This window comes from Abramis brama (genome assembly GCF_963993115.1).
Source record: "Abramis brama genome assembly, chromosome: 11".
In the NCBI taxonomy this organism is placed as follows: domain Eukaryota; kingdom Metazoa; phylum Chordata; class Actinopteri; order Cypriniformes; family Leuciscidae; genus Abramis; species Abramis brama.
In genome coordinates, this window is record NC_139973.1 from 9,755,238 (window position 1) to 9,781,652 (window position 26,415).

Sequence of the window (26,415 nt, forward strand, 5' to 3'; positions counted from 1 at the left end):
TGCACAACCCCAGTGATGTAATTTTAGTAGCTAGAACCAACCATTGTCGCTAAAGAGTAAAGTGCTAAACAATTTTCTTTATTTAAATTGAGCAATCAAGTATTCCACCATTTTAATCGCTTACAGCGGAGCTATAGCTACCCAGCTAACAAAAATATGATATAAGAACATTTTGAAAATGTTAGCATTAAATTATGTAAACATTTCATTTCTGAATGTTCTCTTAACGTTCAAAACGTAGTTAAAAAAAAAATGTTTTAACATTTTTGTTGGTTTTGTGAATGTTAAGGGAACATTAAATTTGATCATTCTTCAAACATTATGGGACTGTTACTTATGAATGTTGAACGATGTATAAATAATTTGACGTTACTGAAAAAAAATTGTTTATAGCTTTGAGAGAACCTTGTCAGAACATTAGCCAAAGTTCTGAGAACGTTCTTAGCTGGATATATTCTAGAGGAATGATAAAATAATTTTGTACAACTTTTGTAAGATCATTAAAATCTGCATTTGCAATAACTATGCAATAATTTGTAAATGTTGTTTAAAAAAGTTTGTAATTTAATGTCAACAACATTAGTTTGAACTCTTTATTTACACTGAAGAAAATATCACAAAAAAAGTAGTAGAATGAAACTGATGGAATCATATTTCAAGTAATATCATTGTTCTTATAATTTTTTACAGGCAGTGTGAACATAAAAATGGCTTGTTGCTAGAATCTTCCGGGTAGAACCGTGTTGCACTGTAAAGTATGAGCAATAACAGATGATTCAGTTGTTATCAGGGTAATAAACAATTTCATGTGCTTTAAAAAAGTATAAAACATACTGGCAATCAACATACTGTAACACAACAAAAGACTTGCATTCATTTAAAAAGTGCACTTGCCCAGAAATTGTTAAAATCCCAAAGACAAGACATCACTTCGGCTGTGAAACTAGTTCACAGAAGCATGACCATTACAGAGGCACACAAAGAATGTGCATTGTCTTTGGCTGGACACACATTGGGATTCTACAGCAGATCATCTTCAGTGCATGCTCTTTGGTTCACAAACTTCACAGGACTATACGAGCCGTTGAATCCACAGGATGAAGGCAGCTCAGACTTCATTTGGGACTAGGGTCAGGTGGAAGAAGAGTGGTCCGAGTGCACGGGTGGGGCCGGGGAGAATGAGGAGTAGGGCCGGGGCTGGTCTAGATTCACATAGGTGATCTGGAGGTTGATGTAATGGTCCCCCTCTAGGTCGGAGTGGATCTCTTGAATAGCTTGTACGAGCGTAGGGAAACCTGGTCTCTTCTCAGGCTCAGGATGCCAGCACTGCATCAGGATGGACCACCTATAATACAAAAGTAAAATACACAATCCAAAATGATATATATATATATATATATATATATAGTACTGTGCAAAAGTCTTAGGCATGTTAATACCATCTCCAGTTTTTAAGTCAGTTATTTATATCTTTTGCTGTAGTGTGTCAGTAGGAAATATCAGTTTACATTTCCAAACATTCTTTTTGCCATTAATTGTAATAATCCAGTGAGATTTCTGTATGCACAAGGACTCTGACAACAGCCAGGATGATCTGATCTCACCATCATCGAGTCCGTCTGTGATTACATGAAGAAACAGAAAAAACTGAGACAAACTAAATCCAGAAGAACTGCGGGAACGTCTCCAAGATGCTTGAAGAAACCTTTTTTGGAATTACACTCTCATGCTAATTTGCCCTGTTTAGTAAATCTGGCACATAGTATATAATCAATGAGAAGTCAGTTTTGATTCCACATGAAATTCCCCCTTTAAAATGAGCAGCAGGTAAATACACGTAAAATCATACATGGAATCAAAGCAGTATTGTGGCTGTGGCAGTCGACGGCCTTGCATCAGATATGATGTAATGTCATAAGGGTCCACATCAGGATATGGACTGGCCCCTCTTGTCATCATCTCCCACATCAACACTCCATAAGACCACTAGAGGGAATAAAATGCATACATTTGTATGTATGTTATATAAAGAATGAAACGTACCTGCTGAAATTTAAATCCCTCTATTTGATTCATTTACATAAACATTATTATCTGTTACCCCAATTAATCATGGGATTTTAAAAACATGATTCTTGAAATGGTATAAAGATTTTTCATGTTTAAACTTACCACATCTGATTTAGTGGTGAATTTCTGTGTCTGCAGACTTTCTAAAGCCATCCATTTGACTGGCAGCTTTGCTTTCTTGCTGTCCTGGATGCTGTAGTATTCCTTATCATAGACATCTCGTGCCATGCCAAAGTCAGCCACCTTCACTGTAAAGGACTCATCCAGCCTAGGAAAAGCAGTTCCATTATATTCCATAGAAATGTATTTGTCCATACTCATTGTACTTTGGTAAGACAACAAAAAAAGGCTGTTGATTACAGTTTGGAATATACATAATCTACTATACACATTTTGATAATTAAGGTTGCCGGTTACTTACATGCAGTTGCGTGCAGCAAGGTCTCTGTGCACAAATTTCTTGTTTGCAAGATACTCCATTCCTTTGGCAACTTGAAGACCGAAGCCAACCAGGTCCTTCACTGTGGGATTCTGAACATGAAAGAGGCATTATTCAGTGTAACATTTTAGTAAGGTGACCTGATTTAAAAAATATTAAAATGTTTCTGGATAAACATCCTTGTTGGTTCTGGAGCAACATTGCTATTGACAAATCATATTTTAGGGTTAAAGTTAGGCTTAAGATGGGGTTAGGGATGAGCTGGGTTTGAGTCATCAACCTATCAATTCTGATGATTAAAGTAAGGGTTAAGATACAGTATGTTGTTCCAGACACTGATTTGTAGTATAAAATGAACGTGCTTACCCTCTGTGTAGAGCGGATGAAATGCCGGAGGTCTCCATGTTTCATGTATGGCAGGATCACCAGGGGAAGTCCATCACTGGGAAGCACAATGCCCAGGAGAGACAGGACATGGGGGTGGTGGAAGGCTTTCATAAAGATTCCTTCTCTTAAAAACTGCTCCACCTCCTCCATATCAGTGATCCCTTTAAAGAAAGAATAAGATGATATTATTTACGATTGTCTTTTCCATAATAGCTAGACATGTTAATGTTGAATATCACTCTGTTTGTCTTTTGAAAAAATAATATATGTCTTTTCATAAGCTTTAAACCTAGGCATGCATAATTTATTTGTACAACACTGGTTATTATGTATGTAGTGATCACTACATTTCCCATCATCCTCCCTGGCCCTCACCTGCATGCTCTTCCTCTGTTCATTGTCAGCTGTATCTTGTTAGTTTCCATGGTCACTGGCATTGAGTTGATTTGCTGTGTCTTGTTTCCCTGATCTATTCTTGGTGTATTTAAGCCCTCTGTTCCTTGTCTTGTATCTTTTACTTTAAGTTGATGTGTGGTTATGTTTCCTGGTATTATTTCTGAATTAAAGTCTCCTATTGAATCTCCTTTGTCGTGCACTTGATCTCAACCACCTCACCCGTGAGATTTTTGAATTTATTGATATTGGTCAATGTGAGCTATATAATGGTTGATAATGATAACTAACACTCACTTAAAGTTACTCTTTATTAACACTAATACTTTGATAACAATGTTAAATGTAATCTTCAGCAAATTTTTATTCTGTATATTATAATGTTGTGATGCCTGAATTCACTTTAAAATGATAGATTATTATTATTATTATAATTTTTTTTGATTATTCAGTAAGTGGCCTTAACATTAAAAATAACTCAACTTATTTTTTTCAGCCACAATTTTAATATTGGTGCACCTTTATTTAAAAGTGTTAATTTACTTACTATTGAGTGACTTGACCGCACAGTGAATCTCTTTGTCATCACTATCAATAAGATATCCATGATACACCGTTCCAAAATGACCTGAGAAAGATTTGGGATGAGAATGTACTATTAAATGAAGGAAAAATGGAAAATAATGTACCAAAATCAGATGGATTGCTATTGCCCTGAGAAATGTACCTTTGCCAATAATTTGGTCATACTGGATTTTGACCTTCTTGGGTGGGATCAAAACATTCTTCACCTCCTCCAACAGATCTGGCCGGAGAGAAGACACAGAGATCGCCTGAGATGGCATCAAAGGAGCCGCTGCAGAGTCCATCGTAAGACTGGATAACGTGCTCAAGGCTTGGAATGGAGAAACTCCCAGACCTACAGGACACAATTTATTTTCACTGAAGAATGGATGCTGTTTATAAATGATGTCTCATTGTTTTCACAGGTTGTCTCACCTCTTCTGTAGTCACCATCAGGTGATCTGTCATAATTCTCCACCGGCGTACGAGATGAAAGCATGGATAGTCGAACATGACCAAGTGCAGCTGCCAACCAAACAGTTTTGTTTTTTACATTCATATTCACCAAATTTGACATTTATTTTTCATACAGTAATGGGCCCCTCATCCTGTTCTTGGTACCAAAAAGTTATTAAGGGCACTTACCTTTCTTTCTCTTGCGTTTATGTGCCATGACTACGTAGGCCAGAGCTGCCCCCACGCCAACTGCAGCTATGATGCCCAGCACCATGCCCAAAATAAAATTATTCTTTGTAGTAACTACCATACCAATGTCATATTCTTCTCCATTCACAAACAACTGAGAAATACAAAGTGGAAGAGAAGAGCATCATGAATAAAAAACAGAGCCAGCTTAAACATCAAAGCTGAATTCAATATGTCACAGAATCTGACCTTGACTGGCGCCCCCTGGCTAGGGATTTCCATATGTTTGGGAATCCAGCAGGTGATCTCATTGTCCAGAACTGTGGCCTTGCAATCCACTCCATTAATTGTCATGATGATTTCCATGCAACCGGACACCAGTGTCAGTTTTTTGTGCTGGAATGAAAACAAGCATTTGATTAGATTATAATACATAAAAATTTGAAGAATAATAGTTCAATTGATATTATAAATGCAAATTATGACTTAAAACCAGCATTCATTTTTACACAGTTTTTAGCCATAATTTTAATTTAATAAATCATTTATTGTGTTGATTTATATGTCATGTCAGTCAATTTTAGTTATTTTGGCCAAAAAAAAAAATGAAGAGAATTTTTAAATATTACAAAATACATTTTAAAATACACTAAAACAGAAAACAGTTATTTTAAATGGGAATAATATTTCACAATATTACAGTTTTTTTTACTGTATTTCTGAACAAATAAATGAAGATTTGGTTCAACAACTAAAAAAAATATTATTATTAATTAAAAATAATAAAATGTGTATAAATTACTTTATATTTAAATATAAAACAATTTTTTTTTAATATCAACATTTAACAAAAACGTGAAAACTTGGCCTGGTCAGATCCTATACTTTATAGTTAAAGGTCTGGCTATGTGAGACTATATAACCCCATATTTAATACATGCAACCATCTAGACGCACATGCAATGAGACTTTGTCCTGCCCTGGCATGAGCTTAAGCACATTGTTTTCAAACGGGATGGGTTCCCCATTAGCATGGCAGGTAAAAGTCTGAGACAGGAGTTCCTTGGCTCCATCCAAATCTACAGACAGAATTCCTGATGACTCCTCACATTCTGGGATTGTACATTCCATCTGGGTGGAATTCCATTGACCAACACACACCTAAGGAGATACATTATCCAATAAGTAGCAACATATTCACTATTATCAAACATGGCTCTTCAAATTACAAACAAGTCCTACAGTTTGCACTGGTCTTGTGTTGTTGACTCTGTAGTTAATGACGGCCTGGGAAACAGAGTCCAGATTCTGCCCAGTGATGGTTATTTTGGATCCTCTTCATTGTAGCAACACCCCAAAAAATACATAACAAACAATTTCATGGCCTTTCACATCATTTACTGTTAAAGACCCCATTAAATGGTTAACAAAAGAAAAACTGGATGTTTTGACTCACCTTCTAAAACCACAGTTGGGCTTCACACCCGTCACCACAGGATTCTCCTTGTAGCTAAATGTTTTTGAGGCTGAAATAGTTGTTTCATCAATTACAACCTTCACATCTACTTCTGAAGTCTCCTCAACACTTTCAGACCTGCAAATGATAGACGTTCCATTGCTGGAGATGCTGTGGAGAAATAACAGGAGGAAAATCCTCAGAAAGCAGTAGTTAAAAATGTAGTACCCACATCCCTATTATATTTCTAAACCATGACTTATAACTGTTAAACAGTGAATTTCATAACCTGGCACAATAACCTTTCAACAGGGCAAATTCTGTCTCCAAGGCTGACCGTTCTGCTTCCACCAGCATCCAGATGTTTTCCTGACAGGGTGACAAGGGTTCCTCCAATCTTAGGTCCAAAGTGTGGATTGATATCTGTGATCTCTGGGGTCTGATGGAAGATATTAGGTATGACAGAGTTTTATCAATCTAAAACAGCAAAATCATACATAATTACTTAACATAATCAAGTGGAATAATTAAAGATTGAGAATGTTTTGGTCATTACCACAAAACGGAAGTCTTGTATGCTAGCCTTCCCAAAGATGAAGTATCCACTTTCCACACTTTTTTCATTCACTTCCATTGTTATATCAACACTTTGCTCCAGGCCTGACATTTCACCATCAAGCCTACACACCAGCCTGAGAGATGAATGAAAAATAACATTCATGAATAGATTTTTTTAGAACTAGAACTATTACATTTCATTATCTGAAATTAAGCTGAAATAAAATAACATAAATAATAGATGGAAAAAAAACCTACTAACTGAATTAAAATGTTTAAGTTGAGGTACTAAAATTAAAACTGAAATAAAAGTAAAGATAAATATAAATTTGTTGTAAAACAAACTTATAAAAATATGACACATTCTTGCTCACCTGTATCTGGTCTGTACTAAGTTGTAATTGACACTCATTCAAAGCTTGTGCTTGCAAAGATCAGTGCCCACACAAAAACCCGGTTGAGCAGTAAATGTTTTATCTGTTCCTAAATGTTATACACTTGTAAGTTTGAAAAAAAAAAGGATATGCTTTGATACACCCCTGCCACAGCTTCTTGTTTCAGTAGAAAGAAAAAAACTGTATTTGTCAAACCTTTTTGTGGGGAAACTAAAATGTGTGTGTTACTTACTGGGAGCTACTGCTTTTCTCTGGTATAACAGTGCAGTTGTTATTTCCCACTTTAACCTGGTGAGAGGATTGAGTGATAGCAGGTCGGGAAGCTGATTGGAAGTTCCAGCCGCAGAGAGTAAGGTAACTCTTGCCATTTATGGGCACTGTACTGGGGAAAAACTGAAAAGCAACAGTGCACAGAAATCAAGTTTTAGGGTTGTGCATAAAGCTCATTATAGTCACTATGTGACAATAGTACAAAAGGACTGAAATATGTTATTTGGATCAGCCCCGAACTTAATGTAAAACATGACTGTACAACATGTCTACTTAGTTTTTAATCATAAAAAAAACAATATCAGTCAAGAGTCTGGACACAGACTGAATTTGTCTTTCATGAATTTATTCTCACCAAGGCAGCATTTATTTGATTAAAAATACAGTAAAACAGTAACATTGTGAAATTTTGTAACAATTTAAAATAATGTACTCTACTTTAATATATTTGTAAATGTAATTTATTCCTGTGATGGCAAAGCTTAATTTTCAGCAGTCATTACCCCAGTCTTCAATGTCAAATGATCCTTCAGAAATCTTATTTGTCAATGTTGTAAATGGTTGTGCTGCTTAATATTTTTGTGAAAACTGTGATTAATTTTTTGGGGGGGATTCTTTGATGAATAGAACATTCAAAAGTAGAAATAAAATCTTACTGACTTCGACCTTGTACCGAATGTTAAAAAAACAGTTAAAAAAACTAAAATTTTAATTTGTTTTCATTTCAATTCTTTGGAGAGCAAAGGAACAGCTTACAAATGCCCAGCATACATCTTAGCAACTTACTGTACAAGATAGATTTTTTTTTTTACATTTTACATCATTGTATAATTTTCATACTTCCATTTGTGTTATTTCAGGTTTGATGACTTTACTATTCTAAAATGTTGTATATAGTACAAAACTAAGGTTCCTTTTCACTCAAATGACTACACAGCTAAAGCTGGCATTCCATCTGGTGTGAGACAAGGGTGAGAATCCAACAAGAAATGTGGTTGTTAACACACCCCTGCCCTGATATGACTACAATGATATTATCAGTGCACACTCACCTTATATGATGACGAATGCAAACTTAAAATTATCGTCATACTCCACTGGCAATGCGTTACCTGGGTGATAACAGGAGGGCAGGAAATGTTACTCCGCTGATCTTCACACTTTTGGGAACAGATTCCACCACACCAGCTACATCCCATAAACTTGGGCGCCGCTAAACAGACTGAACAGTTGAGGAAATGGGCACAGCCTGGACCTCTGGGAGACACATCTATCAGCTGTACATAGGATGAAGAGAGACAGATTTGACATTGGATGGATGTAAACAGAGAAAAATGCAGATGAAAACTTTCAGTGCACTGGTATATTTTAAACATTAAACCTCCGGTTCTCTGCTGACGGCTGTTAAGCTTTTGAACTGTACAGAATAAACATGCATACCTTGTTTCCAACAACAAAGAGCAGAGACTCGGAAGAACGAATGGCAGCCATTCGTGAAACTCTCTGCATGTCTTCCACAAGAGAGTAGTTGGCAAACACTACAGGGACTGATTTGCTCAGAATGACCTGAAAAGTAAACAATTTTTTAATGTTTTTTATATGTACACATTTAACAGAATGATACTTAGTCAGAGCTACACAAATATGAAACATGCATAACGTGTCCATATAAGGGAAAAATTCATTCATAGTAACCATCCAATATATGGAGCCAACAAAAGCCTGGCCTATGATCAGATTGGCCACTGATTAGAGTGAAAGATATGAACTTTAAACTTTTTAACAACTGTTAAGGAGAGGATTCAGAGGGGAGCAGCTTGTTGCAAATATTTATGGTGGCTGAGATGAAAGATTGAAGTTTGAAACCCACCTAAAAGGCTTTAAAACACATATGTTAGCTCCATATTAAAATTTAAGTACATTTCGGTAAGATGCAAAACATTTTTTACAGCATTCGACCAAAAAATTTGTGATGCACTATTAACCTGCAAGAGCCTTCCATGATCCGTGCCGATGTGTGCCACAGTCTTGGTCTCAATGGTGGTGACCAGAATAGAAGTGAAGAGAACATCGTTCATATTTCCATTGAAGAAATCCACTCTGTAAAAAGGCTTTGCCACCATGGTGGGGAGAGCTTTGCAAGTCAAATCGTCTGTATTCTAGACAAAATAGATCAAAATGAATAAATATATTTTGTGACTGCAATTTTTTTTTTCATGTAACATTGCTTAGCAAAAAAATCAGTAAAAAAAACAGAGAGTACACAGAAAATGTCAATTTAACCAAATTAAAACTGCAAAATCAACAATTACAAGAATATACACTCCATCCCACGGGTTCAAAGATAAGGCTTAAGTCTAGTCCCAGACTAAAATGCATGTTTGAGTTGTTTTAACTGAAAGCAACTTGCACTGACATATCTTAATATCTCATTGTGTTTGCATTGTGCTTGAGATATCTTGTTTCAAGATGCACACGTGTAATGTTTTTTTTTTTCTAAGGCACGTTTATGAAAGCTACTTACAGGTCTAAATTGAACTAAGGCCAAATCCTGGCTTAATCTAAGCCCTGTCTGTGAAACCAGGCCTATATGTGAAGCTCAATGTATTGTTTGAATAAACAGCTATATTTTTATTTCATTGACACTTCCATCAAATCAACATTTTTACTTATTTTCCATTTCCTGTGCCATTTTTATTATGATTTGCTTTACTGGCTTCAAAAAGGGGGGCATTGTGACAGCAAAAAATGCATCCACAGCAACAGCAACCAGTGAAAAGGAAGCAGAAGCACTTGTAAACGGAAGGCTCCAGACGCCATCTGGCAGTAATAAATGATTTCCTGCCCATAAAGCTTGAACCCATGTACCAAATTAGGATTTTGTGGAATATGTGCAGTCTGTCAATAGTAACACTCTGTCCAGTCAGGATTTAATTTGCATTACTGAAGAAATGAACGAATTTTGGAACAGATGTTGTCATTTATACATTGCTGGGTAGTAACTACATGTAATCTGGATTAAGTAATTCGATTTTATAAATGTAGTACTTGTAATTAGATTATGTTACATTTTAAAACTCATAATCATCATATTACAGTTACTTTTTTATGGATTAGGCTACATGATTACATATCATTCACACAATGGTAAACTATTCAGAATTCATTGATTCTCCCTAATTCTTTTTACTCTCAAATGTTCCGCTCTAAAAAAAATATTAATTTTAACTCGACATTTTTATGATTAATTAATCATTATCTTTTCATCAACTCACAATTCCACAATTCAACTACAATTTTCATCATGTAATTTGTAACTACAATTTGCAAATAATCTACCCAGCACTGCATATATATTTACAGTCTTTCTTGCTCCCATGGAACATAAAAGGAGGAATATTTTCCATGCCTTTAAAAGGATGTAAAAACTTCTTAGTATCATTAAAGAGGTCCATTCAACACATGCAAGATATTACAATTCTTCTGAAGTAATATACAATTCTTCTGAAGTAATATGATAGCTGAGAGGGATATTTTAATTGCTATTCGCTGAAAATCTTGACCTCCATCAAGGAGGCATAGTTCATGAGACTGTGAGACTGACTGATCCAGTTTTCTTTGAGAAGGTGTATAAATAAATGATCATTATCATAATTCATAATAACTTAGTATGTAATAAACGTATCTAATAAATAATTTGTTACATCCACTATAACTAATGAATGGATTAAAATATTCTGTAAAATATAATGGAATTGCATGAAATGAAAAACAAAAACAATGTATGTGAGATGTACAGGGTGGAATATCCAGAAATCATTTACAATGGATGCGCACAAAATTCGCAATCTTAGAAAAACTATAACTACAGGACAGCATTATAAATATTGTTTTATTTCAGGCAATCCCCTTGTTATCTGTGTTTCTATTGGTTAAAAACAAACAGTTGACGTCACTACTGAATATCCTACCAGCCCACTACATACTTTCTTTGATTTATCAGCTCTGGCTCAACGCCTTGTTTAAGATCCTGAGGGAAATTCAGCACAAAACATTTGCCACAGAAAATTCAGTCCACTAGTAAGGTATTGAGTGACGTATTAGTTCATGTATGGGCATGTGGCGGCTGGTATCTACAAAACAGAAAGTGACTTCATTGATTCAACAGACTTTTAATCCACACGCGATGAGAGTGTCTGATAAAGTCTGACTGTCACTGAGATCCCTGAGCAAGTGCAGCTCCACATCTGAGTTTAAACTACAATCAAATGTTTGTGTGAGTCATTTCCTGAAAGTGGCTTTACTAACCATCAAATATTTTATGGTCCTCTCCTTTTAAGGTACAGGTTGTGTAATATAAACTAGACCAATTACATAAACCCTTTGACTAAACACAAGATGGGGACAAGTCTTGAGGTACAGGTAAAGCATAAAATGGCAGTAGACAAATTAAAATGACTCATTCAGCTTTTTTTAGTAAGGCAAAGTAAACATTCATAATTATTGACAATTAATGCTATGGTGATCCGAACGGTTGCTAAGGCATTACTAGATGGTTGCTAGGGTGTTATGAAGGTTGCTAGGGCATTGTGAGGCAATTGGGCCTTGCCAGCCGGTTACATTGCTAAGCGAATACTAGAGTGTTCGGGAGGTTGCAAGGGCATTGCTAAGGTAATCTGGGTGGTTGCTATAGCAATGTTAGGTGTTGTTAGGGTGTTCTGGGGATTTTTGTAGCATCGTTAGGGTGTTTTGCGTGGTTGATATTGTGTTTGTAAAGCAATTGCTAGTGGTTGCTAGGGCATCGAAGCAATTCTAGGGCATCGAAGCAACCTGGGGTTGCCAGGGCACTGCTAAGGTAATCTGGGTGGTTGCTATGGCATTGATATGGTGTTCTGAGGGTTGCTAGGCCATTGCAGGGTGGTTGCTTGGGCATTGCAAGGCAATTGGTGTGGAGTGTGGGGGGTTGTTGGTGCAAGGGCATTGATGGGCAGTTTCTAGGGTGATCTGGGTGGTTGCTAGAGCATTGCTAGGGTGTTGTAAGGCATCTGATAAGTAGTTCTGGGTAGTTGCAAGGACCACTGACATCCATAGTAGGAAAAAAATACTATGGAAGTCAATGGCTACCGTCAACTGTCTGGTTACCAACATTCTTCAAAATACCTTCTTTTGTAGCTTAATGTGAATTGTCAAGAAGCTGCACTGAGAATACAAACTCACCTCATGTGGGCACATTTCACAGGACTGTAAATGGCACAATCCCCGTGAGAGTTGCTCCGTCCCATTTGAACAGCAAGACTCTACTCCATTTTCTATGGATTTGTTCACGTCGTCTATTGGAAATGCACACATGGCAGACCGGCTGATAGGATTCCCCTTTGGATCTGATACAGAAAACACCCCATACAGAATTTGGCTTTCCATCTTCACCCCTATGTTATCAGCCAGATCCTTGCCTGCTGTACTGAAGTGAGCAGCTTGAACCAAGTTGTACACAACATCCCTATAGCTCCTTCTCCGGCGTTTGGGCTCAAAGCGGCATTCCAGAATGATCTCCCTGTACATCCAAACCTCGCTGTCACTGATCGGCAGCCGACCAAGATGGGTCTGCAACTTGGCGTTTGATTTCATTGGGCTCTCCCATTGTACAGATAAGAAATAAACATATTCTTCCGTGGAGAACGTATAGATGTAGTCAATGGTAAATGTATCCTGGAATTTGGGAAGAACTGTTAGACCCTTCACTTTGCTGTCAAAACCATTTTCTGTGTTAAGTAGGCGGCGAATGGAAAGAGAGCGCTTGCCGAAAGTCCCGGCAATGGTGGTATTGATGGTAGCTGCTGTAAAGAAGTACGTTGAAAAACCATCTTTGACTGCAGTGACCTTTGTTCCCAGAGGACTAGCAACACAGTCAGGACAATCCGAGCGTGAGTTGGCTTGTACATTGAAAAAACATTCAGGGTTAGAAAGTTTTTGGCCTTCAAAAAGTTCAAGGATGTTACAGACTCCATACTGGGTGCTCCCACAGATGTACAGGAAGTCAAGATGGCCCTGAGGCTCTAAAACAAGAACTTGGTTATCTGTGTCCAGTGAAGTTCCTGGTTCACTCTCAATATCACAGTGACAGGTCTGACAGTCTGGACTGCCAACTGGGCCAGTTCTTAATTCCCATAGTTTAGTGAGATTTTTGTCCAAGGCTTCAACAACATTTTGAGAGGCTACATAAACTTCATCAAAATGTTCCTTAACAACTATGTTTTGTATGGATTTTGTAGTTTGGAAAAAAGAGACAGGGTAGGCAACAGAGAAGTTTATGTTCATTTGCGGGATCGCAGGACATGTTTTTAGGGCACAGGTCAAATGTATCTGCAACCAGACACACTTTAACAAGGTCCTGGGGCTGATGAACATCTCCACAGTCCTATGTAGCCTGAGGTGAAGGGATGTCACTGCTGTTACTAACACATGATGAAGATAACCAGGACCTTTGAATGGAAAAATGACAAAAATAGATGGAAGTGAGATTAACAATCACTGTAAAATGTTTTCTCCATTATGTCAGAACAACATCTATTCCATCCATTTACATTATTTTGACAGTAGTTTAAGACTGCTGAATGCAGCTCTCACGAAACTGATCAACATATTCAGTTGATCGCCATTTTGATTGTATTGTATTGCAAAGTTCTCCCTTACTCTATTATGCATGTATGTATTAGTGCTTATTACACTAATCTTGTTTGTTTTATTGTACATTTAATAAATAAACTTTGATTTGAGGTCTTGAAATTAAAGTGAGATGAATTTGACATCACATTTTACTTTTAAAATTAATTAATGCTGTTCCTTGAATGAATAACTTGAATTCATAAATCATTCAATGAATACAATTATTATTATTATTATTTTTATCAAAATAGGCTACATTTACATGTATGCATTAGGCAGCTAAAATCCAAATGCTTGTTGCATTCAAGGTTAACATTTTATCGGTTACACACCATCTTTCCATAGTTCAATTGTGGTCAAGTGGTATAAGGAACCAGCGTTGTTAATAAATAAATAATACAGCTTGAAGGCGTTCTCATATTTGGTATTTTGACGGCAACTGTTACTATGGTAATATTGCAAGTGAAGTTGCCTATGAAGTAGACGGAAAATGGCTGTATAATTACGCAATATATAGCTTTAAGAGAAAGATTTTCTCTGTAGGCTATTGGAACGTGCGTAAACTCCCTGTAACCGAATTTCTTGCCGACTAAAAATAATGAATATGCAACTGTACGCGCAATTTTAAAAGTAGATAAACAAACATGTCAAAGCGTAACCAGCTTTGATTTTCGTTTTTAGTCACGGAGTTGTCTAAATATTTAGGCTATATACTGAGGAATATAACTAAAATGTGGCGTGTGGCGCGGGAATGTTACAAAAAGTCTAAGCGCTGACAAAAAATGATACAAATGTAGCCAATTATTGATTGTAAAAAAGTGTGTGAATTTACCTGAAGCTCACCTGTGGCCTTTTACCTCTTTCTCTGAAGTCCAATGAAGAGTGAACGTGCGCTCTCAAACGTCAAACTCCATAACAAAAACTCCACAGAATATGACAACAGTGATTGTACTTGATAAATTGAACCTACCTGAAGAAGAAAAAAAAAAAAAACTCACAAGATTAACTGCTCTTCGACGGGACAGTTTCGACTTCTTGTATTAGCATGAGACAGAGAATACGGTCAGTCCCACAGAACACGCCTGAACACCTCATAAGGAAGTGATGTTGCGCAATTCCTCCTCAACCTAAATATCTCCCCAGGGATTGAAATCAAAATTAAGGCTTGCACACCCCTTTCCTTGTCTAAACAGCATTTAAACGCATTTAACATCTAGATTACGACTATAAGCTATGGATTTCCTTTTGGCTAGTCAGAGCAATAACATTTTTGAAGGAATGCAGGGAATTCAGTTCACATGCAGGCTATAGGCTATTCTGGGGTGAGGGGGAAAAAGTGGTACGTCGTCAGCATTCATTAAAATGAATGTAATGGAAATTTAAGTGGTTCACTTTACGTAGATGTTGTGGTGATATATGATACAGGTGTTCCACACTATTAAACAGTTGTGTGGGCTCGGGAGGGTGGGAGAAATTAGTAATTGTGTTCTGGGTGTATCATTTTCCGATGTTGTCACATGAGTAGCATGTAGACGGATTTAACAGATGATGTAATTATGGATTTCACATAGCCTATATTAATTACAGATGTTCTATTTACTCTTTATGTTCTTGTTTGCTAATTCTGCTGGCTAGATAAGATTACAAAATAATTTAATAATTAGGCCTACTTTATTATACGAATTTATTTGTCATTATTTGTCTAAATATACAAATATTTTGTAAATAATAAATAATTTATAAATCAATATTATTTTCTTATATCGTTTATTTATTACATTATTTCAGTAGCCTAGTCAATGATAAAAATCAGGCATGATTTCATATGATGGCATTCAATATGAATACAGAGACCAAATTCAAATATGTGTTGAAATTATATTCTCACATTCGCATCTTGATGAGTTACATCTTGTAGTCATATTTTTAAGTCCTTAGTTCGGAGATATATATATATATATATATATATATATATATATATATATATATATATATATATATATATATATATATATATATATATATTTATATTTAATTTCAATTTCTAAGTATATCCACATGGTGGCGCCAACAACCTGTATATATAAACTGTAAAACGTTTCATAAATTCAGTAAAATATCCAGATCTATTAGAACACCATTGCTTACAGTTTGACACTGAAGGCCTTAAACCAATATTCTATGAAATATTGATAAAGTCACACTCTAAATTGTTTACTCTAATATGTCAGTATTTTTTGTCACTGCAATATGTGCACACTGCAAAAGTAGATGCTACTGTTAATAATTATAATTGCACATGGACATTGCAATGAAAGAGAAATTTATAATGTTAAAGAGAAATGCTGTTATTTACAGCATTTGAGAACAGCTCAGCCTGTTAGCCAATTTTGGACAGCCAGTTAAGACACAAAGGTCATCCAGACTTCCTTTTGTCAGCTAAAACTCTGTTTGGGGTCTTTTCAGACCGCTTTAGTGTGTGTCTGTTTGCCAGAACGGGTGGAAGTAGAGTTGTTGTTTAACAGGAGTACCCAGAAAACTACATGCGTCATAGCTATTCACACTGGAGTGATTGCTATTCTCTCTGTCTGTCTCTGAATGTCCAAAGGTGCCGCTCAGGCCTCTGCCGAGGAAGAGAGTGATACATAAAGTCTTTCCAAAACACGAGAAAGAGAAAAACAGGTTGCTAAAGAGCCCATGAAATCAAAATTAGAGTTGTGTGGCTTTTAGTTCATGCCATTGAGTTCATTTAGTCGAGTAAAAAAAGTTAAGAAACATTTATTTTTGTCATTTTAGCATCCATTGTTGTCTCTCTATATCCAATTTTATGCAAAATGTTGTAATTTCAATGCATTTAGTATATTTTTAAATATATTAACCTTTTGTGGTTTAAATTGTAATAAAATCCATAAGAAAATGGTACTTTTTAGCTTTTTAATGTCCCTTGTCTCTATTCAACAAGTTGTATGCAGTTTATATTTGCAGTTGTTTTTTATATATACAATTTCTCAATACTTATGTAACTTTTTCAAAACTCTACATACATGTCTCCTAACCAATTTTCAACTTGGCACAGCAGTTATTTTCACATTCAAAAAACATTAACAACAATTAGCATTATACAGTGTTTTCTTTTGTGAAGATTCTTTACAAAACATGAATGACACTGCAGTGTTACATGGTTCAGGTGCAAAATTATGTTTCCCCTTTTGTATAGATGGTAATGAAATTGAAAGACTAACACCTGTGTAGTTGTTCAGCTATCTAATTGTTTTGATACATTTTATTTCTTTTTTTTTTTTAGATTTAGAATATATAAATATGGTATTATTGTAGAAATGTAGCAAATTGCAGCCTTATTAATTTTTGTTGGCCTGCATGCAGGTACATAGAGTTTTGTAAAGAAAGTTTGAGGTAAAAAAAATGACACCCCATCAATACAGCCAGCTGGGGGCAGCCTAGTTTTGCTCTTGCATGCATCATACCATTTATTACTTTCTCTGACATTGTCAACTTTATGAAAGGCCTTTCTGATGCATTTCCAGTTCCACAGACAAGCCACTAATTCAATGTGTTAACTCATCAGCCGTGAAGCATGGTACTCTATCCGCGTTTGGTCGCTTTGATTCAGTGATTTATTTCGCTGTGCTCCACTGGTGTGCAGGACAAGTCTGATGTTTTACTTCTGGCTTGCATAACTGTGGAACAGTCGCAGAAACACACACAATGTTCCTCTCTCACTCTCAGATTTAGTGCAATTTCTTTGCATGACAAATAGTGCTGCGATTGCATTGCCAAAGCAGCTGCTGGTTAGGTGCAAACAATGCAAAATACATTAAATATCTACAATTTTATGATAATAACATAATAATAATAATAATAATAATAATAATAATAATAATAATGATAAAAAGAAGAAGAACAGAATTGAAAGCACACAGCAATTAATAGGTAGAAGAATGTGATTGTTATGCAAACTGACAAATTTGGAATTCTATACATTTCGTTTTATTGAATATTTGTATTTTATGCATTGAGATGCATTTGTTATGCCTGCAAATTTTGTCTGCATTTATGCCTGCATTTTTCTGTCTTACTTGCTTTTCATTCTCTTTCACTCTATCTCTCTCTCTCTCCTTACTCCCCCTCTCTTGATGTACTTGGCTGGGTCCATGAGCCTGGCAGTCACTACTAAGAAATAAATGCATGGAAGGGAGGAAGGAAGGCAGACTAATGCCAAACAGCAGAAAAATGATTGGTGAAACAATAAAATATGTAAATAATTAGGCCTACTATCATAACATTACCATTTAAACATGCTATAATTTGCAGTACTTTTAATAATTCTATGTAAATGTATTAATTGCATAAGAAATGAGAAACAAAGCTTATACTCACAGATTTTAGGTATGCTGTTGATTCCACAGGCATATGGCACTGTCCCATCCTTCATTAACAACCTATTTGAAAAACCATAAATCGTGACCAAGTGCACAAAGCAATTCAATGTGAAATGTACCGCATGAATGAACAGTTTGCTGATTTTTTTTATGAACCAAAAGACCTGTACTTCTCCATTTCTTACTCCTCAGTTCATTATATGACAAATTGAAATAGTATTATATAGATTTTTCAAGGTATGATGCTTAAAATAATATCAGCAATTACTGTAATTGGAATTATATCTGCAGACTATTATTATACCTAGAGCGATGTTAGCAAGGAAAAATAATTCATACCACTCTTTGAATACATGTCCATGTGTGGCTTGACACATGCAGAGACATGTGTCTGCTGTTTCACATAAGATGGTAAGCAGCAACATGAAGTAAACCACCAGGCCAACATCAACATTTCCCTTTTTCACTTCCGTGAGTTCTTAAAGACGTCTGATACCTGAAACCTGTTTGAACTATAATAATGATGCATTCACATGATATATATATACTGTATATATATATATATATGAAAAGCAAACTTGCCCTAACCTGACATGCATAGAAAAATAACCTTGTCCTGACAACAAAGTCTCCTATTCAAAATATGCCTGTGTGGTTTTATTACAATTTTTTTCACAGTGTGGTTTTATTATGATGTTTACCCAAGAGCTAAAAAACATGACATGGAAATTTTACTTTTTAGAGAACAGTAGAGAACAGAATTCCAAAATAATTATTATAATTTAAAGAGGCTACATGCGATTTTCTGAAATTTAAACTCGCGACTGACACCTGTGGCCAAAAAACGGAACTGCTCTTCCTTTCTGCTCGCTCTCGTACGTGCACACTTCACAAGTCATCCGCTGCAAAGAAGTCAACATTATGTTTACAGAGGTAAGAAAAGTCAAATACATATATTGTTTGAGAAACTAAGTTTGTTTGCTGACTAGCGGTGGTGGCAGAGTGATCTGAAACGTTTAACATGAACGCGCTTGACGTCACATCCGCAGACAGCGCGCGAAAAATCCGACCCGACAGAAAATAGGAAAAATAGGATACAGGCTTATAGGTGCACCCACTGTGAGCTGACAAGGTGTCAGTATGCTCATCAGGAGATGTTTGAGTCATAAATGGTCAAATAAAAAGGCTATTGTTTATTTTGGGGGAAAAGTTGCATGTAGCCTCTTTAAGAGAATTTGAACTAGGTGTTTAAAACTAATACAAAAGAACTGTTGTAACTATGTAACTTTTGTCTCTTTTGAAACCTTGTACTTTTGAAACCTTTTAGACGATAGTCCTTGCGACAACTTTCCTGTGTGACAATCAGGCCGGATTTCCTCTGTTCCTTTGCAATTGGTTTTCCTTGACTTTAGATTAATGGGAATTTGGGCGCTTTGTCATTCTAATCGCCTTTAAATAGCCAAACCTGGTTGTCATCATCATAGAGTCAAATGCCCAGTATAAACCGGACCAGTTCCATATTACATTTTTTTGGGGCGTTCTTCACCCAAATGTGTAGGAAGACAAGTCAAGGGTTTGAGAACAGAATGTGAATGATCCTCCATTGTTTGATGAGCAAAAGGCTCATTGTCTTGGAGAGAGACGGAGTGAAAAATAAACTACCCACACACACAGGGACTCTGTGGAATGCTTAACGTCATAAATACGCTCTAGTTGCATGACTTTACATTAGCCTGCATCATCGCTCTTTATAAAAAACACCAAGGAACTTGTTTGTAGGGGAACATCACAGTTTGATTTGTACTATAGGTCATGTGCTCCACACGTCTGTTCATCTGTTTGGGGAGTCAGCCACTTTTACGCAACTCATTATCTGATCATAACACAGATGTTTATCTTCAGCAGGCAATTTAATGCCCAACATGCTGTGTTTACTTTGACTTAACCCTAATGGCATGTCACTCAAATTTCAATGTCAAATCCATTCACTCACTGGCACTTTAATTGGGAAATAATAGTCATGTTGAATTAATGGCTCTGTTTCACTATCCCCAAAACTGACTGGGTGAGATATTTATGTAGGAGTGGTTGCTGTGATTCACGGTGACGCTCACCTGGGTGTTCATAAGCCTAATTTCAAATGTGCATGAGAGCCCAGGTGGAGCTTGAGGCATTTGTGGAGACTTTTCATGCCTGTAAACTGAAACAGAAGTGCTTAAAGCAGAGGCATGGACATTTGGGGCTTTAGTCCACCATTGCCATATTAAAATGCAAAGCTATCTACAAGAAATAGTAATTTTTTTGAACAAATCAACTGCTGCAAGGTTAATCAAAATCAAATCAAATCTCCAAACTGCTTGACCTGTGGGGATGCTGGAGTCTATCCCACCGTCTCAGCCAGAAGACTGGGGAAACACCCTTGACAGCACAAGAAAAAAAAGAAAGAAAAAAAAAAAAGAAAAAAAAGATTGAGGAAAGACAGTTAAACTATAAAAGATAAGAATGGCTGGCTGTTATAGAAATATGTGTTCCATTTATGTTGTGGTGGGTTTTCACTATAGTTCTGTTTCCTGTGTTTTCAGTTGGTTACCTTGATTATTCATTGTTTGATTATAAGTTACACCTGTTGTTTATTTCGTTGATAAGTTTGTTCTGTGTATTTAAGCCTTGTGTTTCTTTCTGTTCTTTGTCAGTTCTCCTCATGATATTACGGTTGTTCTGTTCCTGAGTTTGAGTTTTCCTTAATAAATATATTGACATTGCTGCAAATAGATTATTTCCCTCACATTTCAACCGATTGTGGTATTGGTACAATGGTATTATTCAAAGTGTAATTTTTAAATATGTCATTCTGATGATCAAAGATGAGTTTTAAGGAATACAATTATTGACTGCAGTTTGCTATTTTAAAATCAAGTTTTAGCTAATTGATGTTTATTATTATTTAGGTCTGTAATAGTTTAACATTACAAAGTACTTTTGTATAATTTTGTATTGTATTTTTTTTGTATTTGTATACTTTGTGCCTTTAAAAATGTGAGGCTACAGAGAAGCGTGTGTGATGAACAGTTACAACCCTTTAGGAGGGTCACAGGCATCAATAGACCCCGTGCTGTCTGCTGTTCCTGGAATCAGTAATACTTAATAGCCATCACCCCCTAACCACTTACACAAACTCATACACACCCGCTACCGTCTCACACACACTACTCTATGCATAAGCAAAAGCTGTTCAGAGATTTCTTCGAAAGATAAGCCATGCTTATGGAATGTGACCAGAAGGACCTTGTTTTGAGTGTGATCCAGACATTAACAACCTTTCAGCTGCAGGAGAAAGAGTTTGCTGAAGAAATAAAAGCCTTTCATTCAACATTCTCACTTAACAAAACCACTCATACCCAATGTCCTTCCATTATCCAGATGTGTCTCGCAGAACATCTGGTTTTGTCTTTCTGTCTGGTATGTGTCTCACCCGGAACATTGTGAACACGTGCGGCAGTGTGAATGTGTGTTTGTAAAGTAGCGTTATGTAAGTCTACTCCTCCTCCCCATACTATGTCTGAAACTGCTACTGTGGCTGCTTTAGAGATCTCCATGTGATGCACACTGATTCATGGATTTCTGCAGGTGAACTGATAGGAACAAAGCGGTCGACTCATGTTCACGACTCCCAGAGATGGCAAATCATCAGACCTGTAATTAATTTGGCAGATAAGCTCAATGCGGCCATTATGAAGCTAATTGTAGAGTCTTGATATGCACTCCATTTGCATCAATGCAGCCTAGATTTAAATTTGACAGATTTTGATACGCTTATTGTTCTTTTCTGAAAAGTAGGTAGTTCAATACAATTAGCATCAGGGTAATTGCAGCACTTTCACTCAGGCTTTTATCTGTTGTTTCAAAAAGAATTTGCTCCGACTGTCAAAGTTGGGCTGAGAATAAACTACACATGTTTGGTTGATTGTCTTTATGTCGCTTATTCTTTCAAAATGGCTTAAGATCAGTTTTCTTCTAGTCTGAACTGGATAAAGGTATTGGTTTATTTAAAAAATGAAACAACTGTCATCATTACTCTCTCGTATGTTTCAAAAATCTGTATTATTTTCTCTTTTAACAAGACACAAAAAAGATGTTAGGCTGAATGGTCATGTTGCTTTTTTCATAAGATAAGTAAATGGTGACCACAAACCCAAGCTGCAAAAAATTACCAAAGCACCTTAAAAAAAGTAATCCATGTGCACAATATTACAAGTCTTCTGATATCATAAGATAGGTCTGTGTGAGAAACAGACCAAATTTAGGACATTATTTAATGAAAAAGTACCCCTCTGATGTAGATTTGTGTGAATATGCGCATATTTGAATGAGATTTGAGCACTGCAGCCATTTACAAATAGTGTCACATTCTAGTAAACTTTTCCTTTTGTGTTCCATACAAGAAAAATTTCAATACACGTTTAGAACAACATGAGGGTGAGTAAATGATTACATAATTTTCATTTTTGGTTAAACTATACCCTTTAATTTCCTTTTTCAATGGAAGGTTTTGTACATAATATGAGCAGCTCTCTCGTCCATGTTGTACGGCAAAGTTCTGTAGACTGAGCATCCCCAAAATCCTAATCTTATCTTTCCTCTTTCATGTGTTCGGAATGACTAACCCAGTGCTTGATACCTAATTAGGAATCGCTTAGTCTGCTTTAAGTAAGTCTCCAGAAAAACCAAGGATTTCAGTTCTCTTCTTTCAGTAGACAAATGATTAACAGGATTTGAATCATCTCCTTATGTTTACATAATGTCCAAGTATTATTGACAAACCACAAGTACACTGAAGTAAACAAAGATGTGTACTTGTTGCCTGCCTACTATTTTAAAAAAAGTGAGACAATACCCATTACAGTATGGTAGTGACTAAATTCATAGAATTTACATACAAAACTGAATGCAAGAAAAAATTAAGATAGATGATAGATGATAGATAGATAGATAGATGATAGATAGATGATAGATAGATATAATCATGTCAGTGCATGTGTAAGTGTGTGTGCTCATTTCCCCTGCTTGTGTTGGCGGGTTAGTGTTACTGGGCTCCACTTTCAAAGAATGACCTTGTCTCTGGCCTCCTAACATGTATAATTCAAAGCTAACCGGGCCGGTACTATTGAACCAGGTTTTATGCACTATACTAACTACAGCCAAACTGCTATTGATTAAAAGTGTTGTATGTTGACAAAGTCATTAGTGATGCTATTTTTAGGTCAACCCACTTTGACTAACTTTTCACATAGAAAGCTTTAGTAAGTGTGTTTTACAGTTGTGATCTTATTGCCATTATTAGTCCACTTAGGCTTAGGGATTTGAACAAACTCGTAACCTTAAGTATTAAAGGGTTAGTTCATTAATTACTTACCCTCATGCTGTTCCAAACCCGTAAGACCTTCGTTCGGAACACAAATTAAGATATTTCTGATGAAATCCGGGTGCTTTCTGACCCCTCCATAGACATCAACGCAATGACCACTTTCAAGGCCCAGAAAGGTAGTAAAGACATCGTTGAAATAGTCCATGTGACTACAGTGGTTTAACCTTAATTTTATGAAGCGACAAGAATACTTTTTGTGTGCAAAAAACAAAACAAAAATAACTTTATTTAACAATTTCTTCTCTTCCATGTCAGTGTCAGACGCCGTTCGAGTAAGCATCACGACACATGCGTGTGATGCTGACGCAGGAGCCGGCCAATACTGAGCCGGCGTTCTGACGTAGAACCCGGAAGTGATGCACTGTGTTTACAACGTGAACAGCATCAGACACCGACACGGAAGAGAAGAAATTGTTGAATATAGTCGTTATTTTTGTCGATGTTTTTTTGCGTACAAAAAGTATTCTCGTCGCCTCATAAAATTAAGGTTGAGTCACATGGACTGTTTTAATGATGTCTTTACTATCTTTCTGGGCCTTGAAAGTGGAGATTACTTTGCAGTCTAGATGGGGTCATCAAAAATTGTGTTCCGAAGATGAACGAAGGTCTTACGGTTTTGGAACATGAGGGTGAGTAATTAATGACAAAATTTAAATTTTTGGGTAAATTAACCCTTTAAACTTTCAAGTATTGAATTCAATTATATTTCTTTGAAATATTTTTTTCTTCACTAGAAGTGCATTCAGGATATTTGAACCAAACATGAGAATAACATTGGGAATGCACAAAAATTATAATTCTGGCTAATATCGATAAGCTTGTTATTATTTTCATGTTATAGCTGATTATCAATACATTGCAGATATTTATTTTGTACACTTTTGTCTAAATAAATTTTAAATAAAACACTAAAAACCTGTTTATTTTAATTGCTACAAGTGCATTTAGGCATCAAAACATTGTAAAGAATTTATTTTAAGAACTCTTTTTAAGATTTCAACAAAAATCTTGTGTAGTTAAATGTAAAACATATGAGTAAATTAACCATGTATAACTTTAAAAGTCGTTTAACGTTAATGTTAATGTGCCGTTAAAAATTAGATTTACTAAACATTACATTTAACTTATTAAATTATTTATTAATTAATTAATTAGCTAATTAAAAATATATATGATTTTTTTAAATCATATAAATTATAATTAAAGATTAGCTTTAAAGATTAACTTCAAGTGAGTGTTAGATGACAACAAACGTAATCTAAAATGTAAAAATATGGGAAATGATCACACAATGAAATATCCAAAAATATAAATACAAAAATCCTAATTAAATGTTAAAATCAGCAGTGTGATAAAGTAATACAGACTTCTTCTGCATTGCATAATAGGAGAGGTTTCCCTTCTAAAGGGGAAAACCCAGATGGTGGTGGTGGTATCTCCCTTCACACACCCTCTCCTGGTATCTAAACCCTGGCCTCAATTCTGGCTGTGACGTCCAGACAATCCAATGAGCACTCGGATGACTTCACCAAACTTGGGAGGTTGATAATGACGTCATTAATGATACCCTAGCCTAGAGAGTTATGTCAAGTTTAGATATGGCCTAGGAGCAGAGGTATTTTAGCATACAGACATACATGTGTATGCTGCGAGTAAACTAAGAGCATAGATTCATCAAACGTTTCATTTTCAGCATGGCTCATCAGCTGTAACCCTAAACTGAAGACATCATTGCCAAGAAAACTGGCGCTGACACGGACATAGAAATACACACTCAATTAACCTCTTACATTAGTGAACTGAAAAGGACCATGATCTCTAACCTCCTACAGATCCCCCTATCATCAATCCAGATTTCCAGGGAGTTCAAGGAACATGCCAACCCCTGTTTTTGGCTCTCGTGGGGGACGTTACGCTTGAAGAAGCCATCATGGAGAAGGTGTTGAAAGCTGACTTTCTTTGCACAGTTCATGGAAAGAGGATGTTATATATAATTAGCTGCCTTTTCTGAATAGCTCGAATAGCAGTTATATTAGAGTTGGTATTCTGTAAAAGAAAGTCACTTATTATCATTAGAGGCTTAGAGTATTTTATAGGAGGTTACCTACATTTAATTGGAACATAATGATTGACTTTTTGATCGTTGGTCCTTTTCTTGTACCCAATCTAGAACTGCATGTTCCACTTCAGAAAAAGCTGCGCTCATATCGGCCCCTAAAACCTGTTGGTATCAAACCAAGGACTGTTAACGTCCAGGGAGCTGGATAATATCACAAAGGAAGGTTTTCACATAAATTAAAATCAAAATGTGTGTGTGTGTTGGCATCTATCTGATCTCGTTTTCTCATTGACCGATATGCTTCACTCATCTCCTGTTAATGTCGGATCTTTCTGAAGCTTGAGATCTGATTACACAGACACACGTACATACACTGGAACTTGCATGCAGCTGCCAAGAGTGTTAAGAGGATTGGAAACAGGTCCTGTGTTTAGCTATAGGATAAACAAGATGAAAAGAAATATGGTAGAGATGTGTGCGAGTGAACAAGAAAGAGAGAGACCCAGTGAAAGTACAGTTATGCTCAAAAATTTGGAATCAATTAAAGTAATATTGTAAGTTATTATTAGTGTTCGAAATAAGAATATTCTTTATTATTTCATAAACAAACAAAGAAAATCATAGTGATTTCAGTATATAATTTACAGAAGGAAAAAAAAATTTTTTTTTAATACATTAATACATTATC

The 26,415-nt window shown here is 36.0% G+C and overlaps 1 protein-coding gene and 1 long non-coding RNA gene across 3 annotated transcripts; both read right to left on the bottom strand.

Moving 5' to 3' along the window:
* Positions 1 to 546: 546 nt before the first annotated feature.
* Positions 547 to 14,934, bottom strand: mst1ra (macrophage stimulating 1 receptor a). 2 transcript variants are annotated; one of them, XM_084129141.1, is made up of 21 exons: positions 14,687 to 14,934; positions 12,395 to 13,659; positions 9,163 to 9,336; positions 8,618 to 8,743; positions 8,290 to 8,454; positions 7,140 to 7,300; positions 6,511 to 6,646; positions 6,257 to 6,393; positions 5,955 to 6,125; positions 5,741 to 5,834; positions 5,456 to 5,659; positions 4,748 to 4,894; positions 4,499 to 4,652; positions 4,289 to 4,378; positions 4,017 to 4,208; positions 3,837 to 3,917; positions 2,876 to 3,057; positions 2,492 to 2,601; positions 2,173 to 2,338; positions 1,850 to 1,986; positions 547 to 1,345 (listed from the first exon to the last, which is right to left on the bottom strand). In XM_084129141.1, exons 2-21 carry the CDS (start codon positions 13,583 to 13,585, stop codon positions 1,132 to 1,134), a joined length of 4,032 nt encoding a protein of 1,343 aa, XP_083985267.1. In that variant the 5' UTR covers positions 13,586 to 13,659; positions 14,687 to 14,934; the 3' UTR covers positions 547 to 1,131. The 2 variants fall into 2 exon arrangements, with proteins under 2 accessions (XP_083985267.1, XP_083985266.1); XM_084129140.1 differs by having other exon boundaries at positions 14,676 to 14,934.
* A 1,813-nt stretch (positions 14,935 to 16,747) lies between these two features.
* On the bottom strand, positions 16,748 to 18,298 carry LOC311092785. The gene is made up of 3 exons (XR_014608295.1): positions 18,242 to 18,298; positions 17,941 to 18,034; positions 16,748 to 17,541 (listed from the first exon to the last, which is right to left on the bottom strand). It is a non-coding gene; the product is annotated as an uncharacterized lncRNA (long non-coding RNA).
* Between the last annotated feature and the right edge of the window lie 8,117 nt (positions 18,299 to 26,415).